Source organism: Equus quagga, chromosome 18, assembly GCF_021613505.1.
Source record: "Equus quagga isolate Etosha38 chromosome 18, UCLA_HA_Equagga_1.0, whole genome shotgun sequence".
NCBI lineage: Eukaryota > Metazoa > Chordata > Mammalia > Perissodactyla > Equidae > Equus > Equus quagga.
Window position 1 is genome coordinate 40,483,888 of NC_060284.1, and position 21,132 is coordinate 40,505,019.

Consider the following 21,132-nt stretch of genomic DNA (forward strand, 5'->3'; position numbering starts at 1 on the left):
CTCCCCAGTCCTCTTATCTCCCGTTTTACTCTGTTACAGCACCTTGTACTTTTTCTTCACAACACTTACCACAATGAATAATTATACGTATTGGTGTGTCTATCTGCATAATATCCATCTTCCCCATTAAACCAGAAGTTCCATGAAGTCAATGAACATGTTTGTTTTACTCACAACTATCCCTACAGCCTAGAATAGTAACTAGCACATAAAAGGAGCTCAAAATATATTGCTTAAATAAACAAACTTATTTTCATAAAAATCAGTTTCTTCATGAACAGTCTATGAAACATCTGTGCCAGCAGAAGAAATACAAAAGAGAAGAAAGTTACCTTGAGATCAGGTTAAGCCTAAATATCTAAGTCTTTGGCTCTGCCTCCATAATTATTGCTATTTTCCACTCCCTGATCTGGAATTCAGCCTATTCTTTCTCATGTATTCCTACTTGACTAACACAATGAGCACCAATAAATTATAATACTATCACCTAACATGAACCCTATTCGCTTTCCCAACCTTTAAATGCTACTGCAGTCCAAAAGCCTAAATTTCTGGTTTCAGATAAAAAGATACCCCCCAAAATGCAAATAAATAATCTCAGCTATCTGTTCTCCAAACTGGGGTTATAATAAAAAAGTCTTAATAGTTGTAAAACATTTCCGAAACATACTATGACATGTACTGCTTTTTTTTTTTTTTTTTTTAAAGATTTTATTTTTTCCTTTTTCTCCCCAAAGCCCCCCAGTACATAGTTGTATATTTCTTGTTGTGAGTTCCTCTAGTTGTGGTATGTGGGACGCTGCCTCAGCGTGGTTTGATGAGCAGTGCCATGTCCACGCCCAGGATTCGAACCAACGAAACACTGGGCCGCCTGCAGCGGAGCGCGCGAACTTAACCACTCAGCCACGGGGCCAGCCCCGACATGTACTGCTTTTTATATTTAGAATTTTAAAGTTCTGTAGCTTGTTTTGTTTCGTGGTTTTGTCTACTGGTATGAAAACTATTCCATTTGTGGCATTCATTTCTCTAGTCACAAAATCTACAAAATAGCTCATTATCTCTATTATGCCAATCTGTTTATTTTTTAATTTTAATTTATTTTTTTTAAGATTTTATTTTTCCTTTTTCTCCCAAAGCCCCCCAGTACATAGTTGTGTATTTTTAGTTGTGGGTCCTTCTAGTTGTGGCATGTGGGATGCCACCTCAGCATGGCTTGACAAGCAGTGCCATGTCCAAGCCCAGGATTCGAACCGGCGAAACCCTGGGCCACCGAAACGGAGCATGTGAACTTAACCACTCGGCCACAGGGCCAGTCCCGCCAATTTATTTTCATAGTAAAAGGCTTAACAAATAAATTGACAAAAAGAGTACCTGATCAAAGAATGAAATTCAATGTTCTCTGAGGTTGTACCTAAGCTATTTGCTTTCTTAGTAACTTTAAAGAATTTACCCCTTATAGATAAGGTCATATGCCCATTTTTAGTGGCATATGCCTTTATAGACATATGTCTTATTTTCAAATCCCATAATCTGTTAAAACAAGAGGGTAAAATCATGGTTAGGTTGACCAATTTCAACATGGTCAAATATCAGCAATTTCATATAGTTCAACCTAATACTTGTTTGAAGCTATTATTGTAAGAAATTTTTTATTTTCTCAAAGTCTATAACTAGCATTACTTTGTCTCTATCTTATGTAATTTAATTGGAATATAAGGATCTTTCAGATAAAAAAATACAAAAGCCATGGAAATAAAGAAGACTAGAGTATTGAATGAACAATGGCCTAATTGAAAACCTTTTATGAAAAAACTTATAAAGTTAGTTTATGATTCTTATGTGTATTTCGTAAGCATTGAAAATAAAAATTTTAAAGCTTAATAAAAAGAGGGGCCGGCCTGGAGGTGTAGTAGTTAAGCTGCGTGCTCCACTTTGGTGGCACAGGATTCACAGGTTTGGATCCCAGGCAGACTTACACACCACTCATGAAGCCTACTGTGGCAGCGTCCCACATACAAAGTGGAAGAGGACTGGCACAGATGTTAGCTCAGAGACAATCTTCCCCACCAAATAAAAAAATTTTTTTAATTTTTTTTAAAAAGAAAAAAAGGTTTGGGGCCAGCCCCATGGCCGAGTGTTTAAGTTCACGTGCTCCACTTCAGTAGTCCAGGGTTTCACCAGTTCCGATCCTGGGTGCAGACATGGGACCGCTCATCAGGCTATGTCGAGGTGGTGTCCCACATGCCACAACTAGAAGGACCCACAACTGAAAAATATACAACTATACACTGGGGGAATTTGGGGAGAAAAAAGTAGGAAAAAAAAAAGAAGATTGGCAACAGTTGTTAGCTCAGGTGCCAATCTTTAAAAAAAAAAGATTTAATAAAAGGAAACAAAAATTAAACAGTACAGAATGGCAATTCTGAAAAAAGGACCAATGTAACTAATTAAAAAATGAAGCAAGAATGACAGTACAAACCATCTATCCTTACCTTGGATCAATTACTTCTGGATAGGCACATACTCTCAGAGTTTTTGAATTTGAACCAACAGCATATAAACCACCACCTGGATGAAAAGCCACTGCTCTAACAGCTTGTGTGTCTTCTAGGGTATTAATACAAACAAACTGCTTTTTTGATTTGTCATCCTATGGAAAGAAGGAACATGAAAGTTATCCTATTAAAAAAATGAATTCAAAAGAATTCATCTTTATCCCATTTTAAATTCATTTGAACAATATTATTCACTTTATCACCTTATGTTCACTACTTACAATCATATAATCTTTTAAATGGTAAATCTAAATTAACCCTGATGTTTCTATTTTTTGCTACTCATTGCTAAACTAAGTTCAGAGAGCTCAAAGACATTCAAGTTTTTCTTCACTTACTATGACAAAATATAAGACTATGCATTCCCATATTAAATTCTCTTTAACTGTCAAGGAAAAAATAGCCCACATATATAGTTCTACAAAAACAACGGAGCATCGCCTTTTTCTAAAAATAGGAAGTATAAAGGACAACTATTTAATCCATTTAGGGTTAAAAAAATTGCCATTATTTCCAGCAACGAATACTTTAATATTTCAAACTGAAATTATAAAATACCCTTTTAAAACTGTAAAAATAATTTTAATCAGAACATTTAATTTGAGCCTCATTTTTATTTTAAACTGTTGACTTGTCTGTCCACAGCCCTCTTCTGAGGAAGGCAAGTTGAAGCAGTTCTGTATAAAAGCTCTGGTGACTCCTGCTGTTGGCATCATTTGAAATCATCCTGCTACCCTGATCAGGACTGACTGTACCTGGAATAGGGACCTCCAGACTGCATGTAGTCAACAGACCCAACCAAATGCTATCTTTGGGAAGTATGAATGTCAAGTGTACACACACAAAGGCAAATCACTTCAGCTCTGGTTGCATCCTCAGAGCTCTAGGACCCTAATTGACTATAGTGATGAAGAGATTATATCTCTCCCTACCCAGACTTTTATGTATTCATGTAATACATCCTCAGGGGGGAGTAGGAGGTAAATCTGATATGTCACATTATGTTTGTCTTATGTAATTGAACTGAATTCTTATACTATTCATATGAATTTATGACTAGAAATGCTACATTTTCCATTAATCCATATATATGAAATGTGACTGTTTGCCAAATGAATAGCACAGTAGATAATAGAAAAATGGAGGGGAATGACTAATTGATTAAATGGGCTATAGTAAATTAATAATAATTACTAAGGGTTGCTTTATAGCAAAAGTGGCAGAGCCACAAATTAACTTTATTTGTTCTTCTCCAGTATGTTTAAAATTTTTTAAATTTGTTGCCATTTAAAAAATAAATTACACATGAAAATCTACATTTATAGCTCTTCTTGAAAATCCAAAGAACTGGAAACACTAGGCGAGCATAATTATTTGTGCACAGGACAAATATTCCTACGTGCTTATCACAAAACTGATGAACTTTATTCATTTATGTTACTTGTTTGGCCCCATAAGCATCTGAAATAATGACTTTGTTTATTAGGTTAAAATCTGAACTAGGGAAAATAAGATAGAGTGAAGCTGTATACTAGTTAGGGAAGGATGTGTGGTCCCAAAGCAAAAAACAGATGCATTGATGAGAAGCCCAAAGGAGATACAAATAATATCTGAACAAATTAACCACCGAGTTCAGAGAGTAGTGCACAGCCCCAGCTCATGTGCCAAGATCACTACTGGGCCATTAACATGAATACTCTCAAATGTGCTTTCTAAGGCAACCTCTTCACTTAGCCCTGGGAAAGCTCAACTACCTGGAGATAAATATCAGCATTAACAATAATGGTTACTTCTAAAAATGGTCTTTTTTTGAATTGAGAATTCCTTAGCAAAATTTGCAAGTATATATAAAAATAACGAAACCTCCTTCCCCACAGTATTACCTCTTCCCCTCTTGACCGTGACAGATTCCCTGAAGAATCTCCAAGGGGTGGCTTAATGACCGAATGTTCTGATGAGCTGTGTGAGCAGAAATTCAAACAAAGTTTACTCAGAATATCAAAACAGAAATGAAATTAATTTATCCTTTCAATCTCTAATATTTATTTTTTTGGCAAACGACCCTCACTGACCCCAGTCAAAGTTACTCTTTGGAGCCATTTATTAAGAGGCTCTGGACTCAGTGACACCAAGCATAGTCATAAGGAGTGAGAAGCCACTCTGGAAAGGAGATTAAGTCAAAGTCCACAAATTTTACAGTGAGATGTCAAGTACTTTTCCCCTGCTTACTTCCAGAATCTTTGCTTCTATGCTTAAATCCTACCCCAGGCAGGAACTCAGATTGCTTTTCAGGAGAAAAGAGTAACAGAAACTGACAGTTGAGGGTCCCATAATAATAGAATGTTTCCACTTGATCACTTTTTTTGTGAGTCTAACAGATAGACAGATCCATCCATATATGTAGCCCTTCATTGTAACCAATTTTTTTTAAATGCCTCACTCTTTACAGATAGTCAAAGATTTCCAGTTACTTGAAGAAAGCAGCCTAGATAAAAGTCAAAGACTAAAACAAACAGAAAAAGGAATCTGGAAGAAGACAGACAATTCAGAAAACAAAAGCTACAAAAGCATAATTAAAATCTTTAGATATATAAGAGGAAATGATGAATCCAGGAAATAAGAACAAGACATAAAAACAAATTTTTAAGACTATTAGAGAATAAAAAGGAGCTTAGAAAATAATATGGTAGCAGAAAAAAATTTAATCGATAAAAACTGGAGGTGAGGAAATGCTAAATAAATAATATTTTTCAATTTCCCAGAACTTAAGTTTCCAGCTTACAAGAGCCCATGAAGTACCCAGCAGAATGAAGTGAAAACAGACCCAGCTAGAGGTGTATCATCATCAAGTTTCAGAACATCGGGGAAGAGAAAGTCCTAAAAAATTCCAGAGTGGATAAAGCAGCTAGCCTCATAAAAAGGATCAGGTCACAATGACATCAGACCTCTAAATAAGAACACTGAAACTAAAAGATCATGTAGCAATGCCTTTGAAACTCTGAGGAATGATTTCCATCCTATGATTCTATACCCAGCTATACTAACAAATCAAATGTGAAATATTTAGACATGCAAGGTCTCGGAAACATCACCTCTGATGTATCTCTTTTCAGGAAACTACATGAGATCCTGAAAACAGGGGGTCCAATACAAGGAAGAGGCAAAGGAAATTCCTAGGAAAATGACGAAAAGAAGTCTCAAGACTCTCTAGGCCTGAATAAAATGGCCTAAAAACAATGAATATAAAGTGAAGCAGCAGTGATCCTGCTGGGATGTCTCCCAGGGAAAAAAAAAGTAAAGAGAAAGTATCTGTTATTTTTTACCATAATGAAAGGAGTTTTATGATTTTAAAGTTCTGACAAAGCATCTGCAGATAATTTAGTGATAGGTACTAAGAAAACTATGCATGTGCACACATATACACGCACATCAAACATGAGACAATTACTGTCCCCATGAAAAACAAAAAGTTGTAGAAAAAGGAAATATAATCATATTATACTATATGACTCAGTTGTAAATAACATTTACATGACTGTAGTAATGTTAAAACTGAATACTGATTTGAACAAAAATTGATATGTATTGGAAAGAAGGTGTATACAAAGTGAGTGTGTGTTGTGGGTAAGGAGTATGGTAGCTAGATCTACTTAGCAAGAAAAAAATCAGGGAGAAGAAAAGCTAAAACTATGATTTCTGAGTAAGGTGGCTTATAAAAAACAGAATTGTCTTGGTGGTAAGAAAGCAAAAAGAGTAATAGGAGAATAAAGACTATTAAGAGACTTAAAAGTTAGTAGAAAAGAATGTAGATAAATGAAGGCAGATAAAAAAAAAAATTGGTAGGTAATGAGTTCCAAAAGCTTCTATTTGTAAGGCTTCAAAGAGAAGTTCAACTTTCTATGTTTCTATTTATTAATAGAAAGTTAATATTTCCAGGTTTTACAAAGTAAAGCACTTACATTTGGTTTCCACAAGGAGGTGATTCCTCAAGAAACGGTACGTGATTTGTTAATCCAGGATTACAAGGAGTGCTTGCGTGAATATTTGAAGCATCATGTGTTAATCTCTGACTAGAGTCTTGGGGTGGTGTAGGAAAACTAGTTACAGAAGAATTATTAGATCCATTGCCTTTGCTCCCATTACATTGCTGGTTGAGCACCGATACCTCATTACCAAGGCCATCCATTCCAATATTCAATTCACCAAGCTTTTGAATGGACCTATAAAATAAAACAGTGCAATCATATTAAAATAAAAACTTAATCACATTCCTAACAAATAGGAGATTAAAAGTTTAAGAAGATAAATGCATGCACATATAATATATAATTTATGGCAAGTTTCCTACTACAAAATTACCATCATCAGCTCAAGACATAACCAACATACTGACAGAAGATCCAAACTTTTCCACAGTACACCACTGTAAAGGAGACAGGTATAATGGGTATCCCTGATTTTTTTTTCTTTTTCTCCCAAAGCCCCCCAGTACACAGTTGTGTATTTTTATTGTGGGTCCTTCTAGTTGTGGCATGTGGGATGCCACCTCAGCATGGCTTGATGAGCGGTGCCATGTCTGTGTCCAGGATTTGAACTGGCAAAACCCTGGGCCACCGAAGCACAGCACGCGATTTAACCACTCGGCCACGGGGCCAGCCTCTCCGACTTTTTAAAAGCATCTTTTATCATAAAAACAGGAAAAAAAATCTGTTTCTTCTCCAGTATAACTTCGGTTTAATTTTCAATTTAAAATAATTTCTCAATTTCTCAAAAAGTTAAAAATAGAAATACCCTATGACCCAGCCATCCCATTACTGGGTATCTATCCTAAGAACCTGATATCAGATATCTCAAGAGTCCGTTGCACCCCTATGTTCATCGCAGCATTATTTACAATAGCCAAGACGTGGAACCAGCCTACATGCCCAGAAACTGATGATTGGATAAAGAAGATGTGGTATATATACACAATGGAATACTACTCAGCCATAAAAAAAGACGAAATTGGCCCATTCACAACAATGTGGATGGACCTCGAGGGCATTATGTTAAGCGAAATAAGTCAGTCAGAGAAAGACGAACTCTATATGACTCCACTCATAGGTGGAAATTAGTATATTGAGAAGGAGATCCGATCGGGGGTTACCAGGGAAAAGGGGGGGGTGGGGGGAGGGTACGGAGGGGGAAGAGGTGTACCCACAACATGACTAACAAAAATGTACAACTGAAATTTCACAAGCTTGTAATCCATAATAAAATTAATAAAAAAAAAAAAAAAAAAAAAAAAAAAAGAAGAGGTAATCAGTACCCCCATCCTACTTAACAGCTTTGTCTACAGTTAGGCTTGGGTCTAGAAAAAAAAGACACATTCCCTGTGCTCTAAAAATTTAAACTCTAATTTGAAACATACTTTGGAAATTAGGCGTAATAACATGAATTGTTTCCGTTCTGCCTCTGTGAGATCAGCCAGCAAGAGCAGGTCAGGCTCACAGTGAACTGCTGTTACCGTCAAGGTCTGTACTTGCACTTTATCTCGATCAGTATGGAAATGTTTACTTGGAAAATAGTTCAGAGCCTAGTTGAGGCTAAAACTCTGGGTACTTCATCATACATTTGTTAGTGTATTAAAAATTATCAAAGGAGTGAAGATTAAGGGAAGGGGAATTTAAAAATTGAGAAAGTCCTCTTTGTTTTTTAATTTGCAGCGTGTTCATAAGTATAACATATGCAGTGTTTTTTCTAACACGTTCTGTCTCATTTTATTCTCCCTATTGTGAGATTTGTTTTAATTACTTTTATACTGTATAAATGGAGAAATAGAGACACAGATTTGGCTCAGGTGACAGAGCAAAGGATTGGGAGTCAGAAACAGGAATTTAGACCTCCTGATATTCTCTCCAATTATCTTTCACTGGCTTGTACTGCTTGGAGATATCTGTGTTTTCTATTTTGGTTTAAAATTTTTCTTTTAGCTTTTCTTTTTTCTTATAAAAATAATACACATCCATAAAAATTTCAGAAAATGTAGAAAAAATGAGAATAAAGTCCTATATATATGTGTATAAAAAAAAAAAAAAAAACAATTTCTCAAAATAGTCAATAAAAATATCACCACTACCAAACTTCTCACCAACTAAACAAGCCATTTTCATTTAATCTGTCTAATAATACCATATCAACTAGGAAATGGATGACTAGAGCAGACTATGATGGGACAAAGTCAAGTGTCATCCCTATTATGCATACATTTATTCACTCATATTACAGAGACTATTTGCCAGGCTTTGATCTGGGCACCAGGGAGATAAAACAGTAAACAAAACAAGTTACCTTCAGGGCCTTTCCCTCACCACAACTCTCTCTACAACAGGATAGCCTGACTCCTATGTTGGACTCAGGGCTCCAAAGAGCACAAAGAGGAAGCTGCCAGGCCCTCTTAAAATTTAGACCCAGAAGTGGTCCAGCATCACTTTCTTCAGCCTAGATTCAATATAAGAGAGGACTACACAAAGAGTGTGATTACCAAGAGGTGGTGTGTTTCATTGTATTTTCTAATTTTCCTACATTAAACATTAGTGCATGTGTGTGTTTAGGGCTTAAAAAAGACTTTAAAAGAGCAATTCAATATTATTAAAGGAACTGGCAGCCATTACTAAATATTTATCAGTTAAAAATTTTAACTAGACAAAGAGAACTGATTGGTGGTTACCCGGGGAAAGGGGGGTGGAGGGAGGGCACAAAGGGTGAAGTGGTGCACCTACAACATGACTGACAGTAATGTACAACTGAAATTTCACAAGGTTGTAAACTATCATAATCTTAATAAAAAGTTAAAAAAAATTTTAACTAGGCAGCATTTCCCAAATTGTGTTCTATGAAACAACTAATCCTGTGAAATGCTCCCCATAAGAAAAGAACCTGAGGTCAAATAAATTTGGGAAACGTTGAGTTAAGCATGAAGAGTCTAAAATGCTCATATACCATTTAGCTCTCTAAAAGTGGGGAGGGACCTCCAACTTTCTGTCGCTCCACACTCCTTCCGATCACGGGACGCTTGCCCTTGAAGGCCCCACATTGTTCTGCCGCTGAGTCTGTCGCCCTGTGACCTGATCCGAAGCGTAGGAAGGATGCTGGGGGACTCAGGGAACTCAGCAATGGTGCCAGCCCCGTGGCCAAGTGGTTAAGTTCACGCGCTCCGCTTTGGTGGCCCAGAGTTTCACTGGTTCCGATCCTGGGCACGGACACGGCACCACTCGTCAGGCCATGAGACACTCATTTGCCCTGTGACCTCCAGGCTCTCATGGATTCAAGAAGAGTTGTTTATTTCAAGTTTCTTTTCTTTTCTTCTTGTGAGATCAAGAATGACAGCTTCTAAGTTCCTTAAGTTCTGGATCAGAAGTTGGCAGTGCATCATCCCTTGTGGTGGTTGGGAAAGACTTCCTCTTTTTGTTGCTGAAGAAGATTCACCCTGGGCTAACATCTGCTGCCAATCTTCCTCTTTTTGTATGTGGGGCACCACCACAGCATGGCCACTGACAAACCAGTGGTGTAGGTCCATGCCCAGGAACTGAACCTGGGCCACTGAAGTGAAGCACACCAAACTTAACAACTAGGCAAATGAGGCCAGCCCAGGAAAGACTTCCTCTTGAAGTTGGGGAATGGATATTTTATGTTATTTTGCAGGAAAGCACTGTTGACTTCTTTACGTAATCTACAATCATGGCCAAATTCACCATCAAACCTATGTGGACTTCGTTGAACTCCCTTGCAATCTGCAGCTCTTAGCCTGTTCCTCAAAGATAGCAGTGCCCAGGTACACTGTTAGGATTTGACCAGAAAGAGGTCTTACGGCACACTATCTCGCTGCCTATTCTAAAATTTGGCTGGAAGCAGTCCTGAGGCACACAAGTATAGGGATTTTTTAGACTTAAGTTGTCATGCCTTCTTCCTGTGTCTGAGCTCTAAGTTCCAAATAACTTTCTAGCCCCATCAAACCATAGAGAGAGAGAAAGGAAAAGCAGAGTCTGTGATAAATATTACACAAGTTAAAAGCAATGCTTCCCCACAAGATTATTTACATTCAGTCAGCTGCATCTCATTACTAATAATGGCCTGAAATAGTTTTGGAGAATATAGCCAGGGGGGCTTTGGTAAAAGCTTAATTTTTACAAGCCACCTGGACTCTCATGTTCAGCGATGGGAATAGAAGAATTAGCTTCCGGTTCTTCATTAGGTTTTTATTCACTGCAACCTCATGCACATTTGACCCCAACACATGGAGTGATGATGTAACTGGTGGGTAATAAGGAAGAAGATATAAGAACTTTTCTCATGAGGAGTCAGTCTTAAAATGATATTTGGTTGATGTGTACAGCATTTCTGTCGTTTCCTGAAATGTTCTGGACCCTGACATTAGAGAGAAATAAGATGTAATGTGATCACAGTAAAAATGGTTAATAATTTCCATGTGATCATAATACTTTTAAACTTATGAGGATGTGTGGATAGAGAGTTCAAGTCAGAGGACATTCACAAATGGGGAGAAAAAGATAAAAATCAATTAGGAGTACATTTGTGTCTGTATTGAACATACAGCCTAGACTGTAGGCTGACTTTTTCTGGAAAGAACCAGAGAATTAGACTGCTTGGAGGAGACCTGAAAAGCTCAGAACAAATATCAAATAGCAAGCTCAGAAATTATTTCTAAAAATGACAAATTTTCACTGAATTAAATGGTAGAGAATGTTACACTCCCAGGATGTTGGTGATGTCAATTAATAAAAGGCATGAACTGCAAAAAAAAATAAAAAATAAAAAAAAAAATAAAAGTGGGGAGGATGCCGGAGGGGCAGAATATACCTTTAATAAGTGCTAAATCAGTGGTGCCAATTATTAGTATTAATAAAAACAAAATATTAAGAGGTATAAAGTAGGATACAGTACCGTTAATAAAAATCCTATTTACTTCAATAAGACCTATTATATAACAGGACTTTAATTTCTCTTTCTCTATGCCTCTTGGAAGGAAGAAGCAAAATTTAAATGTGGAAACTAGACTCTGCTCCTAGAATGATTTGGAAGAATAAAACATTAAGGGGAAAAAGTCTATATTAATTTATACATTCTATCTCTATTCAAGTTGTGCTTGGTATTAGTCAGGTACTTTAACATTCTGGTATAGGCTCAGATATATAAAACTACAGGCATAGAAAAAAAGGATCGAATGAAAGTATTACATTAAAGAGTTAGAAAATGGAATAGATAAGAAAAGGTTAAGAGTACAACACATAATTTATGTGAAACTAATTTACAAAAGTTTAGGATAAACATCTATTCACACTTATGATAGACCTGGTTATCCTATGGATTGTTATAACATACTCGCCTTTTTTTTTCTGGTGAGGAATATTCGCCCTGACCTAACATCTGCTGCCAATCTTCACCTTTATTTCATCTTGTGGAAGATTAGCCCTGAGCTAACATCTGTGCCAATCTTCCTCTATTTTTGTATGTGGGTCACTGCCTCAGCATGGCTGATAAGTGGCATAAGTCTGCACCCAGGATCTGAACCTGCAAACCTGAGCAGCCAAAGCAGAGTGTGCCAAACTTAACCACTATGCCACAGGGCTGGGCCCCCAATGTACTTACCTCTTAATATAATATTAAACTCTGATCTCTAAAGAAATTGAGAACAGCTGTAAAACAATAAATATGATCTAAACTGAACCTAAATTATAAGAAAGAATTTGAATTCTATTTAGGATTGTCTTTAAAGGAAGGATAAACCATCTTGAATAGTTTAACTTCTTTTCCTAGGAAGTACATCCCTAACACTTTTGGGATCACAGAACCTTACTACTTCATCTTCTGACTTACTGCTAGTTATCTGCTTTTACTAAAAAATAAAGTGATCAGAGAATCAAATTGCAACAATGACTTTTATGGATATGAAGAAGACATGCAAGAACCAGAAGTGGTAATTCATCAAATTAGGATAATTCTGATAACCCACTTGATCAGAGGTGATACAAAAATGGTCTTCACAGGGCCGGACCCGTGGCTGAGTGGTGAAGTTCGCATGCACTGCTTCGGTGGCCCAGGGTTTCACCCGTTCGGATCCTGGGCGCCAACATGGCACTGCTCATCAAGCCACCCTGAGGTGGCATCCCACATGCCACAACTAGAAGGACCCACAATTAAAAATACGCAACTATGTACCGGGGGTCTTTGGGGAGAAAAAGGAAAAATTAAATCTTTAAAAAAAAAAGGAAGAAAATGGTCTCAAAATTCAATGTTCAGAGGCCTACTTAGACTTTATATATCACTACTATAAACATTCCTTATGTGCAGGTTTGAAGATAGGATCAATTTCAGGCTCATTGACTTCCACAACCCTCAGAGTGTCAAACGGATTACTTCCAACATTACTGAACTAAGTAAAGAACTGACAGTCACCACTGCATTGCCTAATCATAATCATGATGATAGCCAATATTTATGGCACACTTCCTTTATGCCAGGAATTATTCTAAGTAACTTTATTATAGTAACTCATTTAATCTGCCAACAACAACTGCTCATTTAAATACACATTCTGGTTTACTGATTTTTTAAAAAACACATTACCATATATATACCCTATAATTAAAAGCAACATAAGTTCATACTGTCTGGCAGAAACTATAAGAGAGAATCATTTTAACATAATGAATTCAAAAGAATATGAAAGTTTAAGCACTCAAAATAACAATAAAAATAACAATTAACACTTCATATAGTGCTTACTAAGTGCCAGGTACTCTTCTAAGAACTTTATATATATTAACTCATTTAAGCTTCATGGCAATCCTATGAAGGAGATGAGGAAACAGGCAAAAAGAAGCTAAGTAACTTCCCCTAAGTCCTCAGCTACCCTGGGACAGAGCTGGATTCACCTGGCGGTCTGCTTCCAACCTGTGCACCACACTCATTTGCTCTTGTCGCTTAGATGTGAAAGGACGTTAAAAGGGGAAGATGAAATTAGATGAAGCCCTCAGAATGCTGTGATTGGAAGATATTATGTAACTCCACATTACACTTTAATAATAAAGATATCATGTAACTCCATGTTACACTCCATGAAATACTGTAAAAGCCTAAAAGTTTCAAACTATACATGGAGAGTAGCAGCTACATGTTTTAAACAGCTTTTAAATAATTCCTTATATTTTAAAAAGTGACTAAAAGACAAACCTATTAAGGAATTGTTCGGTGAGATTCTGCTGCTGATCAGGACCATCCTCCTGATTCACACCTCCTTCAAGCAGCATCTGTTGGTATATCTGTCGCTGTTGCTCCTTCTGTTCTAAATGCTGCTGATAGCGTAATCTTTGCCTATAATATTCTTGAAATTGTTCTGTTGAATCTCGAAGCTTAAAAATATTAGAAAAAAATAATATATTTGAGGAGACTATGACAGAATACATGTCATCACTCAATAGTAACATATAAATGCTGAATAAAATACACAAGTAGTTATATTTAACAACTAGAAAATAGTTAATATACTGCTCTTTGAAAAATAACAGTATCCATGAGTCTTAATAGTCAAGTAGATCAGTTAATTTGCTTTATGTTACAGCAAGAGACTGACCAAAATGAATGGCCTTCCTGGATCCTTGACTACCTTAAAATACAAATACAAATTATAGTGGTCATAAAGGAGACACGGTTAGAGAACATGACTAATACAAACCTATCTATATTAGTTGAAAAAATATTTATTGATGGACTGCATTAATATTTAGTAAACTCAACATTAATCTTGTCCAGTGCAGTTAGTTTAAGCATGTAAATGGTTTAATAGGTTACTGTAGAGAGAAACTTATAAAATTTCCCTCAAAAACAATAATTCAGGTTTCAAAGGGCCTTTTACAAGAAAGTGGAATAAACCGGTGTTAAACTTAGCAGTCTGAACCTTCCTACTTCACTCTTCTAAAAGAATTGTATAGCACTCAAACATACAGGTTGGACTTAGATATTTAGCGAATTTCAATATTGGCAAAGAAAGACTGCCCTGCCAAGCTGGAGTCTGGTCATATTACCCGGATCAGGTGCACTGGAGTTACCTGCAACAAATCAATCATCTCTAAAATTGGCCAACACTGACAATTGGCTTAACCAAGAGTCTTGCACAGTTAACTAAAACAGTCTCCCTATTCCAGGAAATAATAACAACCTTCCTCTATTTCATAACTTATAGCAATAACTCTGAGAGAAAATTATATGTCCTTTTTTAAAAAAGTTTTTTTGTGGTAAAATAAATATAAAATGTGTCATTCTAACCATTTTTAAGTGTACAATTCAGCAGCATTAGTTATATTCACAATGTTGTGCAACCATCATCACCTATTTCCAAAACTTTTTCATCACCCCAAACAGAAACTCTCTAAGAATTAAGCAATAATTCCCCATTTCCCCAAACCCCTGGTAACCTCTAATCTACTTTCTGTCTCTATAAATTTGCCCATTCTAGATATTTCATATAAGTGGAATCATACAATATTTGTCCTTTTGTGTCTGGCTTATTTCACTTAGCATGATGTTTTCAAGGTTCATCCATGTTGTGGCTTATGTCAGAACTTCATTCCTTTTTATAGTTGAATAACATTCCATTGTATGGATATACCACTTTTGTTTATCCATTAATCTGTGGATGGACATTTAGATTATTTCTACCTTTTGGCTATTTTGAATTTTGCTACTATGAACATGGATGTACAAATATCTGTTGAAGTCTTTGTTTCAGTGCTTTTGGGTATATACCCAGGAATGGAATTATGGGTCATGTGGTAATTCTACGTTCAGCTTTTGGAGGTAGCACCAAACCACAGTGACTACACCATTTTACATTCTAACCAGCAACATATGAGGGTTCAAATTTCTCCACTTCCTTACCAACACTTGTTATTTTCCACTGATTTGATTGTAGCCATCCTAGCAGTTGTGAGGTTATATTTCATTGTGGTTTTGATTTGCATTTCCCTCATGACTAGTGATGTTAGGCATCTTTTCATGTGCTTATTGGGCATTTGCATATATTCTTTAAAGAAATGTCTATTCAAGTTCTTTTTTAAATTAGGTTGTCTTTTTGTTATAGTAGTTACAGTAGTTCTTTATATATTCCAGATATTAAACCTTTATCAGATATAAGATTTGCAAATATTTCTCCACTCCATAGGCTGTCTTTTCACTTTCTTGATAATGTCCTTCAATGCATAAAAGTTTTTAATTTTGATGAAGTCCAATTTATCAATTTTTACATTTGTTACACATGCTTTTGGTATCATATCTAAGAACATATTACAAAATTCAAAGTCATGAAGATTTACCCCTATGTTTTCTTTTGTTTTACACTTTAGCTCTTTTACTTAGGTTGTTGATGTATTTCCAGTTAATTTTCGTATATGAGGTAGAAGTCCAACTTCATTCTTCTGCTTGTGGAAATTCAGTTGATCCAGCATCATCTATTGAAGAGACTATTCTTTCCCCATTGAATGGCCTTGGCACCCTTGCCAAAACTCAACTGGCCATAGATATATGGGAGTACTTATGGACCCTCAATTTATTCCATTGGTCTATATGTCTATCCCTGTGCACATACCACATGGTTTTGATTACTGTAGCTTTGTAGTAAGTTTTGAAATCATAAAGTTTAAGTCCTACAATTTTGTTCTTTTTTTGAATGATTGTTTTGGCTATTCAGGGACCCTTGCAATTCCATATGAATTTGAATAATGGCTTTTCCAGTACTGCAAAAGAGGCTGTGGAATTTTTATAGGAATTACATGGAATCTGTAGATTATATTGTGTAGGACTGACATCTTAACAATATTGTCTTCCTACCTATGAACACAGGATATCTTTCCGTTTATTTAGATCTCCTTTAATTTCTTTCAGCAATGTTTTGTAGATTTCAGTGTAAAAGTCTTTCACCTCCTTCGTTTAATTTATTCCCAGGTATTTTATCCTTTTACATGCTATTGTAAATGAAACTGCTTTCTTAATTTCCTTTTTGAATTGTTCATTACTGGTGTATAGAAACACAATTGAGTTTTACGTGTTGATCTTGTACTCTGAAACTTTGCAGACCTCTTTATAAGCTCTAGCAGCTCTCTTGTGAATTCTTTGGGATTTTCTACATACAGGATCATATCATCTGTAAATAGAGATAGGTTTACTTCTTCTTTTCCAATTTGCATGATTTTTATTTCTTTTTCTTGTCTAATTGCTCTGGCTAGAACTTCCAGTAAATGCTGAATAGCAGTGGTGAAAGCAGGCATCTTTGTCTTTGTTTCTGATCTTACAGAGAAAGCTTTTAGTTTTTCACCATTGAGTATAATATTAGCTAGGGTTTTTCATAAATGCACTTTATCATGTTGAGTAAGTTCCAATCTACTCTTAGTTTTCTGAGAGTTTTTATCATGAAAGAGTGTTCGATTTTGTTAAATGCCTTTTCTCTATCAATTGAGATGATCATGTATTTTTTCCTTGATTCTATTAATGTGATGTATTTTTTTAATGTTGAACCACCCTTGCATCCTGGGATAAATCCACTTGGTCAGCGTGTATACTCCTTTTAATATGCTGATGGATTGAGTTTGCTAGGATTTCGTTGAGGATCTTTGCTTCTAAATTCATAAAAGATACTCATCTGCAGTTTTCTTTTCTTGTAATGTCTTCATCTGGCCTTGGTATCAAGGTAATCCTGGCCTCATAGAATAAGTTATGAAGTGTGCCCTCCTCTTCTATTTCTTTGGAAGATTTTGAGGATTGGTGTTAACCCTTTTTTAAATGTTTGGTAGAATTCACCAGTAAGCCATCTGATCCTGAACTTGTATTTGTTAGGAGGTTTTTGATTACTGATTTAATCTCTTGTTATAGGTCTGCTGAGATTTTCTGTTTCTTCCTGAGTCAGTTTAGGTAATTTGTGTGTTTCTAGAAATTTGTCTATTGCATCTAGGTCCTCTAATTTGTTGGCTTACAATTGGGAACAGTATTCTCGTATAATCCTTTTTATTATTTTAAGGTCAAAAATAATGTCCCCAGTTTCATTTCTGATGTTAGTTGTGTCTTTTCTCTTTTTCTCTTTGTCAGTTTAGCAAAGGGCTTGTCAATTTTGTTCATCTTTTCAAAGAATCAATTTTTGGTTTTATTGATTCTCTCTATTATTTTCCTATTCTCTATTTTATCTCCCTTCTAATCTTTATTGCTTCCTTCTTTCTGCTAGCTTTGGGTGTAATTTGCTCTTCTTTTTCTAGTTCCTCAAGGTATAAAGTTAGGTTATTGATTTGAGATCATCTGTTTATTTGTTTTTGCTGAGAAAGATTCACTGTGAACTAACATCCATTGCCAACCTTCCTCTTTTTTTTACTTGAGGAATATCAGCCCTGAGCTAACATCTGTGCCAATCTTCCTCTTTTTGTATGTGGGTCGCCACCACATCATGGCTGACAAGGGGTGTAGGTCTGCACTCGGGATCCAAAACCACAAACCTGGGCCGCCAAAGCCAAACACGCCAAAGTCAACCACTACGCCACAGGGCCAGCCCCTTCTTTTTTAACTTAGGCATTTACAGCTATAAATGTCCCCCTGAGTACTGCTTTTGCTGCCTTCTATAAGTTTGAGATGTTCTATGTTTTGGTATGTTGTATTCATTTTTCATTAGTCTCCAAGTGTTTTCTAATTTCCCTTGTGATTTCTTCTTTGACCCATTGGTTGTTTAATTTCCACAAATTTGTGATTTTTTCCAATTTTCCTTCTGTTATTAATTTCTAGCTTCATTCCACTGTGCCAGAGAAAATACTTAGCATGATTTTAATCTTTTAAAATTTACTGAAATTTGTTTTGTGTCCTAACATATGGTCTACGCTGAAGAACGTTGCATGTGCTCTTGAGGAGAATGTGTATTCTGCTATCTGTTGGAGTGTTCTCTAGACGTCTGCAAGGTCTAGTTGGTTTACAGTGTTGTTCAAGTCCTCTATATCCTTATGGATCTCCTGTTTAGATGTTGAACCCTTTACTGTAAGTGGGATATTGAAGTCTCCAACTATTACTGCAGAACTGTCTATTTCTCCTTTCAACTCTGCCAATGCTTGCTTCATATATTTTTGGATTCTCATGTTTGGTGCATATCCATATATACTTTTAATAGCAATTTTTCTACTTCATCCTTAATATTTAGTTGAAAACAAACAAAAAATTTATTCAACTTATTAAAACTACCTATTTACCCCTTCTAAATGATAAATTGGATAAGATAAAATTTACACCTTACTTCGCAATACAATTTCCTTTCCAAAATAGCACAGAAAAATAACCTCGAACTCTAAAAGATTAAAGTATTATTCTATATTATAAATGTCAGGATTTCTTATTCATTAAATCTAATTAGTAAAATATAGAGCATATATCTTAAAAATACAAGCTATCCACGTTTAATGTGAGTCCAATTACATGAGCCCTGAAATATGGAACATTAATGTCAATCAATATATGGTATATGGTATTTTATATGGTATTTTAGAATGTTAAAAAATCCACCTGTTAAAAATGCTCCAAAATACACAACGACAACTGAAAACAGCATATATTCGTTTGGGAGAGGGGAGAAAATGAACTAATAACAAGAAAATCTAGATATTCTCTCTCCTACTCCCAAATATCAGAAAATTCTCTAAAAATTCTATCTGAGCAAATACTATTACTTCTTACAAAGAGAATAACTCTAAAAGACATTAGATGTAGTAAATATTACCTCATTTTTTTCTTGCTTAGCTGGTCCTGGATTCTGTGCTCCATTTGCAGGCTCTTTTTCTGAAACTGAATTCTGGCCCAGGATTTCACTGCTAATAGGCCGCTGTGCCTCAACAGGTGTATCACTTCTTCCAGAAAGGTGCAAAAAACAAACAGGAAAAGATGGGAGTGAAGGAAAATATATTTTAGTTAGAAAAATTTTAATTTAAAACAATGAATATCTAGCCTAAGTGTTGACCAAATGCACAAAAATAGATTTTTTTATTTTCCTTTCTTAAGTACATAAGAGATTTTTTAAAAAATAGAATATGCTTATAAAGGAAGAGCACTGTATTATTAAGCAAGAAAGGTAGGTGCTCCATCTAAAATAAGCCATGTGGCCTTGGGAAAATCACTTACGTTCTCTGTGGTTCAGTTTCATCTATAAACTGAGTACTGTCATGCATCGCTTAACGATGGGTATGCGTTCTCAGAATTACGTCCTTAAGCGATATCACCGTCAAGCGACAGAGTGTACTTACAGAAACCTAGGTGGTATAGCCTACACACAGCCTAGGCTACATGATACTAATCTTATGAGACCACCCTCATATATGCAATCCGTCATTGACTGAAACATCATCATGCAGCACGTGACTCTTAATAGGTTGGATGATCTAATGCTTAAATTCTCTTTATGAACTCTTAATCTGTGATTTTGCTATCCAAACATTTATTTCTTTCCTCCAATATGTTTGAACAAAATTTTAAGAATTGTTGAGATTTATTAAAAGGCTTTCTTTGGTCTATTTGCACTTAACATAAAAGCTAAACATATACCTTTCCAATATTTTTAACGTATACTAATTAGTAAGCCTGACATCTTACGTCAGGTTGTTCCTAATATTCTTCTAAAACATGAGCAATTTCTACTTTTCATAGTAACTCTGTTCAAAATATTTAGTAATTAACATCATCCAAAGATGATGAATACCACAGACATTTACACACATTATGTATTGGTACCAGGCAGCATGAAAACAAGTACAAAAGTAAAATGATCCCTGTCTTCAAGGAATTTGATTATCAGGTAGCCTCATAATGGCCTCCCAGGCAGAAGTAAGACACATCAAAATGCAGGTCTAGGGTTCAGGAAAGCAGAGCTAGATAGGCATCTTAGTTAGGAGCCTTGTACTTATAAGTACCTAAACATACATACATGTAATATGCACCAGAAAGACCTGGGAAGAGTCTTCAGATACTAGACTGTGCTATATGCTGCTAATGACCATAAGAAGTCTCATTTTATGTCCACAAAATAGAATCTGTAGGAGTTATTAACTGTATAGAGATAGAATAAAATGACCTTCAAAAAGTAACATTTGATTTAATTTTACAATTTATACAGCACTTCCATTTGCATTATCTCATTTAACTTGCAGAATAACTTGTAAAATACATTATAACTTCCATTTCACACAAGAGGAAACCGACTCAAAAAACAAATAATTTTCCTAAAATTGCATACCTAATAAATAAAGCTAGGACTTGAATCCAGGTCTTCAGATTCCAAATCCAATGCTAGCCCATGCCTGAGGATACTGTTTTTTGGCAATTTAATTTTGAGTTGTCAAAGCTTATATATTTAAACTAAGATTTCTCTCTTTTTGTTTTCACTTTGTTTCTCTTCAACTGAAAAGATATTCTTCAAAACACCATGCACTCCTTTATAAACCTTTCTTTCCTGTTTTATCATCTTGTTCACCATACTAACTCAATCACTGTATCCTGGGGATGCAGCATG

At 35.7% G+C, this 21,132-nt stretch overlaps 1 protein-coding gene across 6 annotated transcripts in view; it reads right to left on the reverse strand.

Annotated features, from left to right (window-relative positions):
* Positions 1-21,132, reverse strand: part of WDR47 (WD repeat domain 47) — a 57,875-nt gene that overhangs the window by 12,193 nt on the left and 24,550 nt on the right. For 4 of the 6 annotated variants that reach the window (XM_046645608.1, XM_046645607.1, XM_046645610.1 and 1 more), the window contains 5 exons: positions 19,351-19,477; positions 13,788-13,966; positions 6,515-6,775; positions 4,439-4,514; positions 2,493-2,650 (listed from right to left, as the gene is read on the reverse strand). In XM_046645608.1, the coding sequence (XP_046501564.1) occupies positions 2,493-2,650; positions 4,439-4,514; positions 6,515-6,775; positions 13,788-13,966; positions 19,351-19,477 (801 nt within the window). The remainder of the gene's footprint in view (positions 1-2,492; positions 2,651-4,438; positions 4,515-6,514; positions 6,776-13,787; positions 13,967-19,350; positions 19,478-21,132) is intronic. The other 2 variants (XM_046645609.1, XM_046645611.1) reach the window with 1 other exon arrangement.